The sequence below is a fragment of the Pongo pygmaeus genome, chromosome 2 (genome assembly GCF_028885625.2).
Source record: "Pongo pygmaeus isolate AG05252 chromosome 2, NHGRI_mPonPyg2-v2.0_pri, whole genome shotgun sequence".
NCBI lineage: Eukaryota > Metazoa > Chordata > Mammalia > Primates > Hominidae > Pongo > Pongo pygmaeus.
In genome coordinates this window covers 202,662,903-202,682,352 of record NC_085930.1, presented here as the reverse complement: position 1 = coordinate 202,682,352, position 19,450 = coordinate 202,662,903, and the positions used below count along the sequence as shown (strand labels likewise).

At 35.3% G+C, this 19,450-nt stretch overlaps 1 protein-coding gene across 1 annotated transcript in view; it reads left to right on the top strand.

Moving 5' to 3' along the window:
* ATP13A4 (ATPase 13A4) overlaps positions 1–19,450 on the top strand; it is a 161,359-nt gene that overhangs the window by 121,726 nt on the left and 20,183 nt on the right. Inside the window, exon 25 of the mRNA XM_054479920.1 lies at positions 948–1,020. Within this exon, the coding sequence (XP_054335895.1) occupies positions 948–1,020 (73 nt within the window). The remainder of the gene's footprint in view (positions 1–947; positions 1,021–19,450) is intronic.

Genomic DNA, 19,450 nt, shown 5'->3' with positions numbered 1-19,450 from the left:
AATATAGGGATGTGAAAACTGGCATATCATACCACAAAAAATACATAGGTCTTGTGATCACTTTTGTTATTTAACAAGATATAAAAAGAGAAAAAAACATGCACATCATCTGTGAACTCAACATGTGAGATTACCCTATTAACCAACACCAAGAAAAGAAAGTTCATCTAGATATCTGTGTGGCAGATATCCAGATTCATCTTTATATACTGCTTTCTTTTTCCTGGGTTAAAGGTTTTAGTTCTATTGCTCTCAGATAAACTATATCTTTTCCTACTCACTGATAAATGGGCTAGAGAAGGATAGGCTATTTCTGGAAATTGGGCTTTATTTTAGAATTCCAAAATTATACTCAAAAGTAGAATTAAACATTGAACATTATCTCCTTTCCACTAAGGGGTGGGGAGCAAGAAAGTGAGTTTCTTAAAATCAGTAAGACCTGAGCACTTTTTCCTCTAGAGTATTAAGATGCTTTGCTAGGATTTTCTAACATTTTGTCTAGAAACATTCAAGAATGCAAATAGTGGGTTTACTTATTCTTATTTTCCATCAGTAAAATTTATGTAAGGTTACCACACATTTGTCACTTGGGGATGTATTTTTCTTATTGTGTGAAATGAAATCCTAAATTTTCTGTTAACAAGTAGAAAAGAGAGCAGAGTTGAATCTGGTAGAAGATGTCCTCCTCAACAAAGTAATAAGGATGCACAAACAATCCCACCCTGAAAGCACATGATGATAGGCTGGATACAGAGGGTTTCACAGGTTTGGATTTGGTTACTTCCACCAACACCATCACTCACCAACTCAACCAGGCCCCGACCACAGCATCTCCACAGTAATTTACTTGAAAAACCCTATGTCACAGTGAGAAAATAAATGTAATCAATATCTAATTTCATCCAGAAGGTCACACCTTTTTTGATCTGCTTTCTTTTTATTTTCAGGAGACAAACAGCCTTTCAAATTACCAGTTTCTGTTCCAGGATCTGGCCATTACAACTCTTATTGGTGTAACAAGTAAGACATTTTAAAACTTTCTTACCAGAGGTGCTACCCTCAGCTGCCCTCCCTCTGCCTTGGAAAGATTTGTGTACCATGAGGAACAGCAGCTGCAACAGCAGCAATGATCTGGAACTTATTCCCAAATATATACACAGAGAGGAAATAGAATCCTCATTTTTAAGTATTGCAAGAAAGTATTAGCAAAAGAAAAGCTTGCTCATTATTTTGCTGTTTTCTGCAAAATGTGGAACTTCTATAAATGGTCACTAAACACTTAAAATGAAAAAAGCAGCTTGAAAATCAGGAACACTAACTTCAGAGTGCTTTTAGATACAGTTATAGTTAAAATGTACCCAATTTATAGAAGCCAAATGGCTTTTATATTTCTCATACCTAAATCTTAGCCTCTCAGGATTTAGAATGAAGCTTAAAGGTAATCTTGCCATTATACCTCTTACCCTCCACCTTCTAATGAATAAATTGTCTCCCTAATGTTCCTGCAATGGAAAATTTTTTTATTTTTGACTTTATTCTTTTTTAGGGCTGTCTTAGATTCACAACAAAAATGAGAGGAAGGTACAGAGATTTCCCATGTACTTCCTTCCCAAACATATACATAGCCTCTGCTACTATCAACGTTCCTCACAAAGTGGTATATTTGTTGTAACTGATGAACTTCCATTGGTGAATGATCAAAGTTTTGACATGTCTTTGTTGTTTTGCTTTTGTCTTACTATCTCAGCTAAAGGAAAATCTCAACCAACATTCATATTGAAACTAATTCAGTCATCAGTAGGTTGATTACGGACACAAGAGTTTGGCAAAACTCAATGAAAGCATTTCGTGAGAAACAATTAATAATAACATCATTATTATCCAAAGTCCATAGTTTGCATTACAGTTCATTCCTGGTCTTGCACATTTTATGGGTTTGAACACATGTATAATGACATATATCCATCATTATGTTATCACACAGAGTATTTTCACTGCCCTAAAAATCCTCTCTGCTCTGCCTAGTCATCTTCCCCCCTTCCCCAAAGCTCCTGGCAACCACTGTGATCTTTTACGATCTCAGTAGTTTTGGCCTTTTATTCTTTTCTTTTTTTTTTTTTATTATACTTTAAGTTCTAGGGTACATGTGCACAATGTGCCGGTTTGTTTGGCTTTTCTAAAATGTTATATAGTTGGAATCATATATAGGCTTTTCAGATGGGCTTTTCTTCACTTAGTAATATGCATTTAAGGTTCCACTATGTCTTTTCATAGTTTGATAGTTCATTTGTTTTTAGTGCTGAATAATGCTCCATTGTCTGGATGTACCACAGTTTATTTATTCATTCGCCTACCTACCGAAGGATATTTTAGTTGCTTCCAAGTTTGGGCAACTGTAAATAAAGCTACTATAAACATCCATGTGCAGATTTTTGAGTGGAAATAAGTTTTCATTTCCACTGGGTAAAGGATTATGTAGTAAGAATAAGTTTTATTTTGTAAGAAACCTCTAAACTGTCTTTCCAAACAGCTATACTAGTTTGCATTTCTACTACCAATGATTTAGAGTCCTTATTGCTTCACATACTCACCAGCATTTAGTTTTGTTAGTGTTCTGGATTTTGGCCATTCTAATAGGTTTGTAGTAGTTCTATTTATGCTTTTACTCCTATTTCCTCCAACCTTCTCAAGGATTTTATTCCTTTAATAATCTATTTCTTCATTATTATCAACCTTTCTCTTGTTTACTAGATCATTTCCAATGATGGCATATAATACATTCTCATATCTTCTTTCTTTTAAAAATTCTTCTTTGACCCTGAATCTACCACTAGCTACTGCCTCCTTTATTCTTAAACTTCCCAAACAGTTATGTATACCCACTTTCTCCATTCTCATCCCTAATTCTACTACCATTCCATTTCCGTTAGCCAGATTCTAACATCCAGGGGCATGAATTTGAATTTTGGGCTTATGCAGTTGTTCAGTGGGAAGCAGTGGTATACTTGCAAATGTTTAACATGTTGCTCTCCAAAACAGTCTGAATATACATATAATATATATTTACTTGTTTTCATGTGTATAATGGAAACATATATATATATATATCGGAAACGTGTGTGTATATATAAATATATATATATATACATATACACATACACACACCCCTATATATTTGGAAGCATATTTATATATAGTAAACATACACAAACACACACACCCACACACACACATGCATATATGGAAACAAGTAACTTTACTGAAAAGAAATGTGTAGTGAGCAATTTGCAAATAATAGTAAAATATACAATACTCTTTTTTTTTTTTTTTTTTGAGACAGAGTCTCACTCCATCACCAAGGCTGGAGTGCAGTGGCATGATCTCAGCCCAATGCAACATCTGGCTCCCAGGTACAAGTGATTTTCATGCCTCAGCCTCCCGAGTACATGGAATTACAGGTGCAAGCCACCATGCCTGGCTAATTTTTGTATTTTTAGTAGAGACGGGGTTTCACCATGTTGGGCAGGCTTGTCTCGAACTCCCAACCTCAAGTGATCCACCCGCCTCGGCCTCCCGAAGTGTTGAGATTACAGGTGTGAGCCACTGCGCTCAGCCAAATATAAAATACTCTTTCTTGCAAATTTCATTTAGCCAATTGATTGTCACAAAATGCTTTCTTTGAGTTTTGCCAAACACTTGTGTCCATAATCAATCTATAGTTACAATTGATGACTGAATTAGTTCCAACATGAATGTTGGTTGAGATTTTCCTTTAGCTGGACTAGTAAGACAAAAGCAAAACAACAAAGACTTATGTTAAAGCTTCAATCATTCATCAGTGGTATGGGAAACTTACCTGTTGAATCATATTTCCTCAGTTTAAAAAATATTCACAATGTAATGGCTACAGATGTGACACATTTTTAAGTCTATTAACCTCAAGGACATAGATAATACTAAAATGTACAAAATAATGAGAGCATTATCAGTTTTGAGTATTCATTTTCTTTGTGTTTAATACCATATATTATTAATTGCAAGTTTATAAAATTTACTTTTAATAATGGCTGTTTTGAATAACTGCCTTGAAATTTAGCAGCAGTTTGCCCTTATGAGCCAATATAAACCAGCTACAGCCACCATTGTCTGACTGTGTACATTACTGACACATTACAAAGATGCAAGTCTTTAATTGCCTCTTCTACTTGCCTCATGGTCTTTATATCTTCTCATCATAATCTTTATATCTTGTCATCATAATCTTAACAGCTATCATGCCAATTTATTTTAAAAACTTGTGTAAATACTCAAAAGAACTTGCTAAGTGGAGCAACCCCTCTCTATACTTCAACTGCACCTCCCTGACACTGCTCTATCAGTGTCCACCAATGACTTCCTTGCTATCAGCAGCAGGAGCCCCTTCTCTCTCTCTTATCTTTGACTTTCTCAACAGCACTCTCTTTCCTCCAGAGATTTCTTTTGACGTTCATGCTACACACATTCCTGGATTACCTACCACCTTAATGAATACAGCTTCCCCATCTCTTTTGCTGATCCCTGCTTCCTTACTTGTTCTCTAACTTTTGGAATATTTCAAGTCTTGTTCTTGGATCCACTGTCTTTTCCGCCTATACCATCTCCATAAGTAATCTCAACCAGCCCCATGACTTTAATATTATCTATCTGCTGATGAATCCCAAATTTATATCTCCAGCCTTGATGTCCATCCAAAGCTCTGGAAATGTAGCTACTCTGCGTCTAACCATGGATATTTAATAGGAATTAAACTTCACATTCTCAAACAGAACTCTTAATTCCCCCAGATCTGATATTCAATATAATCATTATATACTTACTGAGTCCCTAGTTTGTGCTACTTACTGATCTAGGAACTTAGAATAATACATCAGTGAAACAAAACAAGGTTTCTTTCCTTGTGGAGCTTACATTCTGCTGGAATTGCACTATTATCTACCTAGTTGTTCAAGTCAAAGAACTAGAGTCATCCTTTATTTTTCTCGTTTCTTCACCCATCACATCCTATACATTTGAAATTTCTGTTAGCACTGCCTCCAAAACGTACTGTGATTCCCCCACTCCATTTTCAATGTAGCCGCCATCATTAGTCACTAAGCAATGCCAGCTCTCTTGTGCATTAGTGTAACAACTTTATAGCTGATCTTGCTTCCACTGTTGCTGCCCTCTCCTCACTCCCATTTACACAATAGTAAGAGTGTTGTTTTTAAATATAAATTTTATTAGTCATTCTCTTGCTTAAAATGCTCCAATGGCTTCCCATTTTGACTCAATTCAAGTCTTACATGATTGGGCTCCTGACTACTTCACCAACTTCACCTCTACCCGCATTGCCACTCACTGATGTGACTGCTGTACTGGTCTTACTGTCTCTAGTACATTGTCAAGCTGTGGTCAACTCAAGTAGCCTTGCATTGGCTATTCCTTTTGCCTAAAATACTCTCCCCTTGGATCTTTATATGTCTTTGACTTTTTTTCATTATTCATATTTGAGCTCAAATGTCACTTCTTCAGAAAGATCACTTTAATAGTGAACAAGCCAGTTCTCTATCACACAACTCTGCTTTATGTTTTCACAGTACTTTCCACAATCTGAAGTTACTATATTTATCTTTGTTTTCATTAGCTTTTTGCCTGCTTCTCCTCATCCAGAATGTGTGTTTCATGAGAACAACGTTTAGTCTGTATTGATCCATGCTGTAATCCCAATACTTCTGACATATTAAAGGAGCTTGTTAAATATTTGTTAAATCTATTGAAAGAACAACCTCGTACAGGCTTTGTTAACTTTGTTAGCAGAGTTCCCCTTCACACGAAGCCAAATTTATCTCTAAATGTGTAACTTTCATCCATCCCAGTTTTGCCATTTGAGGTGTCACAGAAGAGTTTAATTTTTTCTTCAGAACAGTCCTTCTGTTTGAAATTTATTTCGAACAGAAAATTCTATTTGAAAGAATTTAGAAACAGCTCTTATTTATTCTGTGATTGTTCTCTTCTCCATAACAAGTGCCTTTAGAATTTTCTCTATTTTTTGTTAAACAACTTGATTCTTTTCTGTTTAACATATATTAAGTGTATATGTTGCTAACATATATTCACTGTGAAAGATGGAAAACATTTCAAGATATAACAGAGAAAAAGCTACTTTTATCTTACTATCCAGAGCTAACCAATTAAAGCATTGTGATGTATTTCTGTCCAGTCTTTTTTTCTGTATAAATTAAGAAATTAGAATTATGTCTTCTATATAGTGCATCTTATTTTCATTTTAATTTTTTTCTTGTGGTAAAATTACATAACATAAAATTTGTCATTTTTTATGTGTATAATTTAGGGACATGAATTATATTCACAATGTTTGCAATCATCACCACTATATATTTTCAAAAGTTTTTCATCACCTCAGATACTCTATCCATTAAGCAATAACTCCCCATTCTTTTTCCCTCCAACCCATGATTAACTCTAATCTATTTTTTGTCTCTATGAATTTGCCTATTCAATATATTTCATATAAATGAAGTCAGGCAGTTTGTACCGTTGTATCTGGTTTCTTTAGTATAATCCATTTTGTAACATGCATCAGAACTTAATTCATTTTTATAGCTGAATAATATTCCATTATATGTATATACCACATTTTATCTATCCATTTATTTGTTGATGGACTTGGGTGCTCCCACCTGTTGGCTGTTGTGAATAATTCTGCAATGAACATTTGTGTAAAATATCTTTTTGAGTCCCTGTTTTCAACTCTTTTGGGAATAAAGTGTAATCTGGGTCATATGTTAATCATATATTTAACTTTTCAAGGAACCACCAAACTATTTTCCTAATGACTGCATCATTTTACATTCTCACTAGCAATATATAAGGGGTTTAATTGCTTCACAGCCTCATCAGCTCTTGTTATTTAATGGTCAAAGATTATTTTAACCATCCTAATAGGTTTGGAGTGATATCTTATTATGATTTTGACTTGCATTTCTCTAATGACTAATAATAGTGAACATATAGTCATGTGCTCATCAGCCATTTACATGTCTTCTTTGGATAAATGTTTATTCAGGTCCTTTGACCATTTCCTAATTGAATTTTTGTCTTCTGGGTTTTATTATTATTATTATTATACCTTAAGTTCTAGGGTACATGTGCACAATGTGAAGGTTTGTTACATATGTATACATGTGCCATGTTGGTGTGCTGCCCCCATTAACTCATCATTTACATTAGGTATATCTCCTAATGCTATCCCTCCCCGCTCCCCCAACCCCACAACAGGCCCAGGTGTGTGATGTTCCCCTTCCTGTGTCCAAGAGTTCTCATTGTTCAATTCCCACCTAAGAGTGAGAACACGTGGTGTTTGGTTTTTTGTCCCTGCAATAGTTTGCTGAGAATGATGGTTTCCAGCTTCATCCATGTCTCTACAAAGAACGTGAACTCATCCTTTTTTATGGCTGCATAGTATTCCATGGTATATATGTGCCACATTTTCTTAATCCAGTCTATCATTGATGGACATTTGGGTTGGTTCCAAGTCTTTGCTATTGTGAATAGTGCTGCAATAAACATACGTGTGCATGTGTCTTTGTAGCAGCATGATTTATAATCCTTTGGGTATATACCCAGTAACGGGATGGCTGGGTCACATGGTATTTCTAGTTCTAGATCCTTGAGGAATCGCCACACTCTCTTCCACAATGGTTGAACCAGTTTACAGTCCCACCAGCAGTGTAAAAGTGTTCCTATTTCTCCACATCCTCTCCAGCACCTGTTGTTTCCTGACTTTCTAATGATCACTGTTCTAACTGGTGTGAGATGGTATCTCATTGTGGTTTTGATTTGCATTTCTCTGATGTCCAGTGATGATGAGCATTTTTTCATGTGTCTGTTGGCTGCATAAATGTCTTCTTTTGAGAAGTGTCTGTTCATATCCTTTGCCCACTTTTTGATGGGGTTGTTTGTTTTTTTCTTGTAAATTTGTTTGAGTTCTTTGTAGATTCTGGATATTAGCCCTTTGTCAGATGAGTAGATTGCAAAATTTTTCTCCCATTGTGTAGGTTGCCTGTTCACTCTGATGGTAGTTTCTTTGGCTGTATAGAAGCTCTTTCATTTAATTAGATCCCATTTGTCAATTTTGGCTTTTGTTGCCATTGCTTTTGGTGTTTTAGACATGAAGTCCTTGCCCATGCCTATGTCCTGAATGGTATTGCCTAGGTTTTCTTCTAGGGTTTTTATGGTTTTAGTTCTAACATTTAAGTCTTTAATCCATCTTGAATTAATTTTTGTATAAGGTGTAAGGAAGGGATCCAGTTTCAGCTTTCTACCTATGGCTAGCCAGTTTTCCCAGCACCATTTATTAAATAGGGAATCCTTTCCCCATTTCTTGTTTTTGTCAGGTTTGTCAAAGATCAGATGGTTGTAGATGTGTGGCATTCTTTCTGAGGGCTCTGTTCTGTTCCATTGATCTATGTCTCTGTTTTTGTACCAGTACCATGCTGTTTTGGTGACTGTAGCCTTGTAGTATAGTTTGAAGTCAGATAGTGTGATGCCTCCAGCTTTGTTCTTTTGGCTTAAGATTGTCTTGGCAATGCGGGCTCTTTTTTCGTTCCACATGAACTTTAAAGTAGTTTCTTCCAATTCTGTGAAGAAAGTCATTGGTAGCTTGATGGGGTTGGCATTAAATCTATAAATTACCTTGGGCAGTATGGCCATTTTCACCATATTGATTCTTCCTATCCATGAACATGGAATGTTTTCCATTTGTTTGTGTCCTCTTTTATTTCATTGAGCAGTGGTTTGTAGTTCTTCCTGAAGAGATCCTTCACATCCCTTGTAAGTTGGATTCCTAGGTATTTTATTCTCTTTGAAGCAATTGTGAATGGGAGTTCACTCATGATTTGGCTGTTTGTCTGTTATTGGTATATAAGAATGCTTGTGATTTTTGCACTTTGAGTTCTAGCAGTTCTTCATATATTGTGGAGATTAAACTCTTATGAGACATAAAACCACAAATATTTTCTCCTATATGCTATCTTTTCACTTTTTAAATAATGTCCAAGTTTTTTATTTTAATGGAGTTCTATTTATTTATTTATGTATTTGTTTGTTCGTGTATTTGTTGTTATATCTAAGAATTCAATGCCAAATTCAAGGTTATGAATATTTCTCCCTAAGTTTCTTCTAAGTATTTTATGTTGTTAACTCTTACATTTAGGTCATTGATCCATTTTTTGTGTTAATGTTTTACATGTGGTATGAAGTAGAGGTCCAACTTCCTTGCTTTGTATGTGGAAATCTGGTTGTCCCAGCTTGTTGAAGAGACTATTCTTTCCTTCATTAAATGGTATTAATATGCATTTTGAAATCAACTGGCCATAGATGTATGGGCTTATTGCTGGACCCTCAATTCTATTCCATTGGTCTACATGTATTTCCTCATGTTAGCACCAAGCTGGTTTGGTTACTGAGTTTGGATTTGGGAAGTGTGAGTCCTTCAATGCTATTTTTCTTTTCAACATTTTTAGAAACGATTTAGGGACCCTTATAGTGTCATGTAAATTTGAGGACTGACTCCATTTCTCTAAAAATAGCTATTTAAATTTTGATAGATATTGCATCAAATCTGTAGATCACTTTGGATAGTACAGACATCTTAATAATATTGAGTCTTCCAATCCATTAACATGAGATTTTAATGGGTTTTTCCATTTATTTATGTCATCTTTAATTTCTTTCAACAAAGTTTTGTAGTTTTCAGTGTGGAAGTCTTTCTCTTTCTTGGTTAAGTTTATCTCTAGGTATTTCATTTTTTGGAAATAGAATTTTTTATTTTTGAATTGTTCACTGCTGGTGTATAGAAACACAATGATTGTTTTTGTGTTGATCTTATGCCCTGAAACATTGCTGTATTCAATTATTAATTTTATCAGCTTTCTTGTGAGTTTCTTAAGATTTTCAGTATGTAGGCTCTTGTCATCAGTGCATAGAGATGGTTTTACTTCTTTCTTCCAATTGGATGATTTTATTTCCTTTTTCTTTTTAAAAGTTACAACTTATCTTTAATTAACACATATTTGTACATATTTATGAGGTACAATGTGATGTTTCAATACATGTATACGTTGTGTAATAATAAAATCATGGTAATTAGCATATTTATCACTTTGCACATGTATCGTTTTTTGTTGTGAGAACATTCAGAATTCTCTTTTTTAGCAATTTTGAAATATAAAGTGTGCTATTGTTAATGATAATCATCCTACTGTGCAAGGAAACAATAGAACTTATTCCTCCTATTGAACTATAACTTTGTACACACTGACAACCTTCTCTTCATCCCCTTCTCCTCTCTATCTCTATTCTTTCCAGCCTTAAGAAACCACTATTCTCTACTTCTATGAGATCAACTTTTTTGATTCTACAAATGAGTGAAGTCATGTGGAATTTGTCCTTCTGTGTCTGGCTTCTTTCACTTAGCACAATGTCCTCAAGCTTCATTCATGTTGTTGCAATCAACAAGATTTCCTTCTTTTTTTAAGGCTGAATGGTATTCCATCCTGTATACCACATGTTCTTTATTCATTCACCTGTTGATATACCCTTAGGGCAATTCCATGTTTTGGCTATTATGAATAGGGCTGCAATAAGCATGGGAGTGCAGATTTTTCTTTGACATACTGATGTTATTTTCTTTGGATATATACCCAGTAGTGGGATTGCAAGATCATATGGTAGTTCTATTTTTAATTTTTAAGGGAACCTCCATGCTATTTTCTTTAATGGCTGTATTAATTTACATTTCGACCAACAGTATGTAAGGGTTCTCTTTTCTTTACATTCTCACTAATATTTATTATTTTTTGTCTTTTTGATAATAGCTGTTCTAACTTGAGTGAGATTATATCTCACTGTGGTTTTGATTTACTTTTCCCTGATATTAATGATGTTGAACGTTTTTTCATATACCTGTTGGCATATGGCATACGTATTTCCATGGTTTTTTTGGAGAAATGTCTAGTCAGGTATTTTGTCCATTTTTTAATTGAATTATTTTATTATTATTTTTGCTATTGAGTTTTTTTTGAGTTCCTGATATAATCTGGATATTCACCCCTTGTCAGGGGCTATTATATTATACTGCATAGTTTAGAAATACTTTCTTCCATTATGTAGGTTGTCTCTTCAATCTGTTAACTGTTTCCTTTGTTGTGCAGAATCTTTTTAGTTTTATGTAATCCCCATTTGTCTATTTTTGCTTTTGTTGCCTATGCTTTTAGGGTTTTAGCAAAAAAATTCTTGCCCAAATCAAAACCATGAAGCATTTTTCATATGTTTTTGTTTAGTAGTTTTATAGTTTCGAGTTTTACATTTAAGTTTTTAATCCACTTCGATTTAATTTTCTTATTTGGTGAGAGATAGGGGTCTAGTTCATTCTTCTGCATCGATAACCAATTTTCTCAGCACCATTCGTTGAGGAGACAGTGCTTTCCCTAATGTGTGTTCTTTGCACCTTTGTGAAAATCAATTGACTGTAGATGTTTTTATTTATTTCTGGAATCTCTATTCTGTCCCATTGGTCTATGTGTCTATTTTATACCAATACCAAGCTGTTTTAGTTACTGTAGTTTTGTAGTATATTTTAAAGTCAAGGATACGTGAGGTCTCTGGCATTATTCTTTTTGCTGAAGAGTGCTTTGGTTATTCAAGGTCTTTTGTGGTCCCTATACATTTTAGGATTTTTTTTCTATTTCTGTGAAAAATTTCTTTGGTGTTTTGATAGAGATTGGATTGAATCTATAGATAGTTTTAGGTAGCAGGGATATTTCCACAATATTAATTCTTCCAATCAATTAACATGGGATATATTTTCATGTATGTGTGTTAGCTTCCATTTTTTTTCACCAGTGTTTTACAGTTTCCAGTATAGAGATTTTTCACCTTGGTTAAATTTATTTCTAGGCATCTTACTTTTTGTGGTGTAGCTATTGAAAGTGGCATTGTCTTCTTTATTTCTTTTATAGATAATTCACTATTAGCCTATATAAAAGCTACTGATTTTTCTATGTTGATTTTGGGTTCTAAAAATTTACTGAATTTATTTATTAATTCTATTAGTTTTCTGGTGGAGTCTTTAGGGTTATCTATGTATAAGAGCATGCCACCACCAAACAGGGACAATTTTACTTTCTCCTTCCCAATTTGAATGTCTCTTTTTTTTTTCTCTTGCCTAGTTGCTCTGGCTAGGACTTCCAGTACTATGTTGAATAGAAGTGGCAAAAGTGGGCATCCTTTTCTTGTTCCAGATTTTAAAGGAAAAGCTTTTAACTTTTCCCCGTTAGTATAATGTTAGTTGTGGATTTGTCATACATGGCCTTTATTGCATTGAGGTGCATTTCTTCTATGCTTAATTTGTTCAGAGTTTTTAGCAGAAGGGAATTTTGAATATTGTTAAATGCTTTTTCTGAATCTATTGAAATGATTATATGGTTTTTGTCCTTCATCCTATTGATGTAATGTATCATATTTATTGATTTGAATATGTTGAACCATCCTTGCATCTTGGGGTGAATCCCACTTGATCATGGTGAATTACCTTTTTAATGTGTTGTTAAAATCAGTTTGCTAGTATTTTGCTGAGGATTTTTTTTTTACATCTACATTTACTAGAAATATTGGTCCTTTTTTATTGTGTCCTTGTAGTGGGGGACTCATAGAATGAATTTGGAAGTATTTGCTCCCTTACAATGTTTAGGGATAGTTTGAATAGAATCGATATTAGTTATTCTTTAAATGTTTGGTAGAATTTAGTGGAGAAGCCATCAGGCACTGAACGTTTTTTGATTGGAAAAGTTTTATTACTAATTCAATCCTGTTACTAATTATTGGTCTGTTCATGTTTTCTGTTTCTTCATGATTCATTCTCGGTAGGTTGTATGTGTCCAGGAATTTATCCATTTATTCTGGATTTTCTAATTTGTTGGCATACAGTTGTTCATAATAGTCTCTTATGATACTTTGTATTTCTGTGTTATTAGTTGTGATGTATCCTTTACCTCTGATTTTATTTATTTTAGTCTTCTCTCTTTTTTTCTTAGTCTCGCTATGGTTTGTTGATTTTGCTTATCTCCTCAGAAAACCAACTCTGTTTTGCCTATCTTTTGTATTGCTTTCAGGTCGATTTCATTTGTTTCTGCTTTATCTTTATTCTTTCTTTCTTTCTACTAATATTGGGTTTAGTTTGTTGTTGTTCTACTTCCTTGAGGTTCAACATTAGGTTGTTGTTTGTTATTTCTTCTTTATTCATGTAGGCATTTATTGCTGTAAACTTTCCTTTGAGTACTGCTTTTGCTGTATCCCAAAGGTTTTGCTGTGTTTGTTTCAATTTTCATTTTTCTCTAAAAATTTTTTAACTTCTCTTCTAATTTCTTCATTGACTCATTGGTTGTTCAGTAGCACCTTGTTTAATTACCATATATTTGTATAGTTTCTGAAGGTCCTCCTGTCATTGATTTATAGTTTCATATTATTGTGGTTGGAAACAATACTTGATATGATAATTGATTTTTTAAAAAATGTTTTAGTACTTGTTTTGTGACCTACCATATGATCTAAACTGGAGAATGTTCCATGCGCTTTAGAAAATAATGTGTATTCTTCTGTTATTGAATAGAAAGTTTTGTATACATCTGTTAGGTCTATTTTGTCTCACGTAGTTCAGTTCCCATATTTTCTTGTCAATTTTATGTCTAGTTGATCTGTCTCTTGTTGAAAGTGGGTTATTGAAGTCCCCTACTATTATTGTCTTGCTATTTCTCCTTTTGTGTTCATTAACATTTGCTTTATATATTTATGTGCTTCAATGTTGGGTGCATTGTCTCTTGTGACAGTTTTTGACTTGAAGTCTGGTTTATCTGACATTAAGTATAGCCAATCTTGCTCTCTTTTGATTACCATTTGCATAGAATATCTTCCTCTATCTCTTTATTTTCAGCTTATTTGTGTCCTTAAGGATAAGGTGAGTCTTTTATAGGCATTACGTAGTTGAGTCTTGTTTTTTTAAATCTATTCAGCTACTCGCAAATAAACTAGAAAATCTAGAAGAAATGGATAAATTCCTCGACACATACACTCTCCCAAGACTAAACCAGGATGAAGTTGTATCTCTGAATAGACCAATAACAGGATCTGAAATTGTGGCAATAATCAATAGCTTACCAACCAAAAAGAGTCCAGGACCAGATAGACTCACAGCCGAATTCTACCAGAGGTACAAGGAGGAACTGGTACCATTCCTTCTGAAACTATTCTAATCAATAGAAAAAGAGGGAATCCTCCCTAACTCATTTTATGAGGCCAGCATCATCCTGATACCAAAGCCAGGCAGAGACACAACCAAAAAAGAGAATTTTGGACCAATATCCTTGATGAACATTGATGCAAAAATCCTCAATAAAATACTGGCAAACTGAATCCAGCAGCACATCAAAAAGCTTATCCACCATGATCAAGTGGGCTTCATCCCTGGGATGCAAGGCTGGTTCAATATATGTAAATCAATAAATGTAATCCAGCATATAAACAGAACCAAAGACAAAAACCACATGATTATCTCAATAGATGCAGAAAAGGCCTTTGACAAAATTCAACAATGCTTCATGCTAAAAACTCTCAATAAATTAGGTATTGATGGGACGTATCTCAAAATAATAAGAGCTATCTATGACAAACCCACAGGCAATGTCATACTGAATGGGCAAAAACTGGAAGCATTCCCTTTGAAAACTGGCACAAGACAGGGATGCCCTCTCTCACCACTCATATTCAATGTAGTGTTGGAAGTTCTGGCCAGGGCAATTAGGCAGGAGAAGGACATAAAGGGTATTCAACTAGGAAAAGAGGAAGTCAAATTGTCCCTGTTTGCAGAGGACATGATTGTATATCTAGAAAACCCCACTGTCTCAGCCCAAAATCTCCTTAAGCTGATAAGCAACTTCAGCAAAGTCTCAGGATACAAAATCAATGTACAAAAATCACAAGCATTCTTATACACCAATAACAGACAAACAGAGAGCCAAATCATGAGTGAACTCCCATTCACAATTGCTTCAAAGAGAATAAAATACTTAGGAATCCAACTTACAAGGGACGTGAAGGACCTCTTCAAGGAGAACTACAAACCACTGCTCAATGAAATAAAAGAGGATACAAACAAATGGAAGAACATTCCATGCTCATGGGTAGGAAGAATCAATATTGTGAAAATGGCCACACTACCCAAGGTAATTTATAGATTCAATGCCATCCCCATCAAGCTACCAATGACTTTCTTCACAGAACTGGAAAAAACTACTTTAAAGTTTATATGGAACCAAAAAAGAGCCGGCATCACCAAGTCAATCCTAAGCCAAAAGAACAAAGCTGAAGGCATCACACTACCTGACTTCAAACTATACTACAAGGCTACAGTAACCAAAACAGCATGGTGCTGGTACCAAAACAGAGACATAGATCAATGGAACAGAACAGAGCCCTCAGAAATAACGCCACATATCTACAACTATCTGATCTTTGACAAACATGAGAAAAACAACCAATGGGGAAAGGATTCCCTATTTAATAAATGGTGCTGGGAAAACTGGCTAGCCATAGGTAGAAAGCTGAAACTGGATCCCTTCCTTACACCTTATACAAAAATTAATTCAAGACGGATTAAAGACTTAAACGTTAGACCTAAAACCATAAAAACCCCAGAAGAAAACCTAGGCAATACTATTCAGGACATAGGCATGGGCAAGGACTTCATGTCTAAAACACCAAAAGCAATGGCAACAAAAGCCAAAATTGACAAATGGGATCTAATTAAACTAAAGAGCTTCTGCACAGCCAAGGAAACTACCATCAGAGTGAACAGGCAACCTACAAAATGGGAGAAAATTTTCGCAACCTGCTCATCTGACAAAAGGCTAATATCCAGAATCTACAAAGAACTCAAACAAATTTACAAGAAAAAAACAAACAACCCCATCAAAAAGTGGGCAAAGGATATGAACAGACACTTCTCAAAAGAAGACATTTATGCTGCCAAAAGACACATGAAAAAATGCTCATCATCACTGGCCATCAGAGAAATGCAAATCAAAACCACAATGAGATACCATCTCACACCAGTTAGAATGGCAATCATTAAAAAGTCAGGAAATAACAGGTGCTGGAGAGGATGTGGAGAAATAGGAACACTTTTACACTGTTGGTGGGACTGTAAACTAGTTCAACCATTGTGGAAGTCAGTGTGGCGATTCCTCAGGGATCTAGAACTAGAAATACCATTTGACCCAGCCATCCCATTACTGGGTATATACCCAAAGGACTATAAATCATGCTGCTATAAAGACACATGGACAGGTATGTTTATTGCGGCACTTTTCACAATAGCAAAGACTTGGAACCAACCCAAATGTCCAACAATGATAGACTGGATTAAGAAAATGTGGCACATATACACCATGGAATACTATGCAGCCATAAAAAATGATGAGTTCATGTCCTTTGTAGGGACATGGATGAAATTGGAAATCATCATTCTCAGTAAACTATCGCAAGGACAAAAAACCAAACACCGCATGTTCTCACTCATAGATGGGAATTGAACAATGAGAACACATGGACACAGGAAGGGGAACATCACACTCTGGGGACTGTTGTGGGGTTGGGGGAGCGGGGAGGGATAGCATTAGGAGATATACCTAATGCTAAATGACAAGTTAATGGGTGCAGTACACCAGCATGGCACATGTATACATATGTAACTAACCTGCACATTGTGCACTTGTACCCTAAAACTTAAAGTATAATAATAATAAAAAAAAGAAAACAGTGAATGAATAAATAAGATGATTTTTTTTCAAAAAAAAAACTATTCAGGTACTCTATGTCTTTTGATTGGAGAATTTAAAAATCCATTTACATTCAAAGTAATTATTGATAGTTAAGGACTTACTATTGCCACTTTGTTATTTTATGGCTGTTTTGTAGTTCTTTTGTTCCTTTCTTTTTTTCTTTTTATCTCTTTGATTTGGTGATTTTCTCCAATGCTGAGTTTTGATTACTTTCTCTTTATTGTTTGTGTATTTGCTATAGCTTTTTGCTTTGTGGTTACCATGAAGCTACATAAAATATCTTATAATTATAATGGACTGTTTTACACTGAAAACAACTAACCTCAGTCACCTACAAATCTCTAGACTTTCATCCTTCCCCCAATTTATATTTTAGTGTCACAATTTACATCTTTTTATTTTATGTACTTCTTAACAATGTATTGTAGTTACTATTATATTTGACTGTTTTGGCTTTTAGACTTCATACTGGAGATATATATGATTTATAGAGCACCATAACAGTATTGGGATATTCTGGATTTCACTATATATTTACTTTCATCAGTGAATTTTATACTTTCATATGTTTTTATATTAGTAGTGTCCTTCCATTTCTACTTGAAAAACTCTCAAGCATTTCTTGGTAGGAAAATCTAGTGGTGATGAATTCTCTCAACTTTTGCTTGTCTAGGACTTTATTTCTCCTTCACTTCTGAAGGACAGCTTTACTTGTTTAGTATTTTCAGCTGCCAGTTTTTATTTGCTTTCAGCACCTTGAATATATCATCTCACTCTCTCCTGTCCTGCAGGGGTTTTGCTGAGAAATCTGTTGATAGTCTAATGGGGATTTCCTTATTTGTGATTTGGCACTTTTCTCTTGCTGCTTTTAAAATTCTATCTTTGTCCTTTATTTTGACAATTTATTATAATGTGCCATGGTGAGAATCTCTTTGGGTTGAATTCTTTTGGGGACCTTTGAAATTCATATATCTGGATTTTCATATCTCTTGTAGGACTTAGAAGGTTTTCAGCACTTACCGTATTAAATAAAATGTTTTGTTTCTATCTTTGTCTCTTCTCCATCTGGAAATCCCATAATGCTAATGTTTGATCATTTCATGGTGTTTCATAAGTCCTATGGGTTGTGTTTGTTCTTTTATGTTCATTTTTTCTTTGCTTCCTCTGACTGGGTAATTTCAAAAGACCTAGCTCCAAATTCAGAGATTCTTCCTTCTGCTTGCTCTAGTCTGCTATTAAAACTCTGTATTTTTTTTTTATTTCATTCATTAAATTCTTCAGCTCCAAAGTTTCTGTTTGGTTCTTTTTAAATGATATTTATCTCTTTGTTAAGTTTCTCATTTAAATTCTTTAAACTCTTTTCCTAATTTTGCTGAATTGTCTGTCTGTGTTCTTTTGTATCTCACTGAGTTTCCTTAAGATCATTATAAATTCCTTTTCAGGAAATTCATAACTTTCCTTTTCTTTGGGGTCAGTTACTGGAGAATTATTGTGTTTCTTTGTTGATATCATATTTTCTTGCTCTTTCGTATTTCCTTTTTGTTTCTGCATCAATGTCTTTACACCTGGCAGAACAATCACCTCTTCCAAACTTTACATAGTGGCTTTCATTTGCAGATGAGTCTCAGTATGCTAATTGTGAAGATTGTGGTAACTCTGATTCTGAGAAGATGCAGTAGTATAGACTTTGTACAACTTTTTCAGCTAAGATCAATGCCAATAATGACTCTGAGTGCCTCAGTGGCCATTTTATAGATGATGAGGAGACTTAACTGAGGGACCCTCTCGGTGTCAGATCTGGCATGACCTATAAGCAGCTGCAGTAGTGCTGGGTTATAGCAGGAAGACCTCAGAGAGGCTGTGAAGCTAGGCTCCTACGTTCAGGATTTTTCTCCTTGGAGAGAAGGACTGCTCTGGAGGTTTGGGACCACAGAGCAGGGTACAGCTGCAATTCAGGAACTAGGGCTAATAGGATATAATGGCAACGAAGTTCCCTGGGAGATGAAGCACCATCCAGTGGTGACCTTGGACCCTGAGATGATGGGGCACAGTGGTATTCCAGACTCTGTGAAGCTGGGGTACAGCAACAGCAAAGAACCCAAAATGGCACAGCTATCACTTGGACCATGGAGGGGCAGTGGGTGGGGGACAGGGAGCAGCACAGTGATGACTCCACTTACCTGGGAAGGAGGTATCTCAAGCAGTTCAGACTCTAGTCCAGCTAGTCAAGCTCTAGGGAACCAGAGAACAAGAGTTATTTTTCCTGTTGGGGGAAGGGATATCTCTGCTCAGCCAGTGCTTTTCCCTGGGCTGTGGAGTACTACGTCAGCTCAGGCCTGGAATGCACAACTGCCCAGCTCAGCCAAAGCATTGATTCCTTGGGAGGCAGTGCACTGCTTTAGCTCAGGCTTGGGGGTAAGTATAGGGGTTAGGGGAAGTGAGGTATGACTGCTCTTGGCCAACACACCATTTCCTGGGAGATAGAGCACTAGTTCAACTCAGGCACTGGGGAGGCA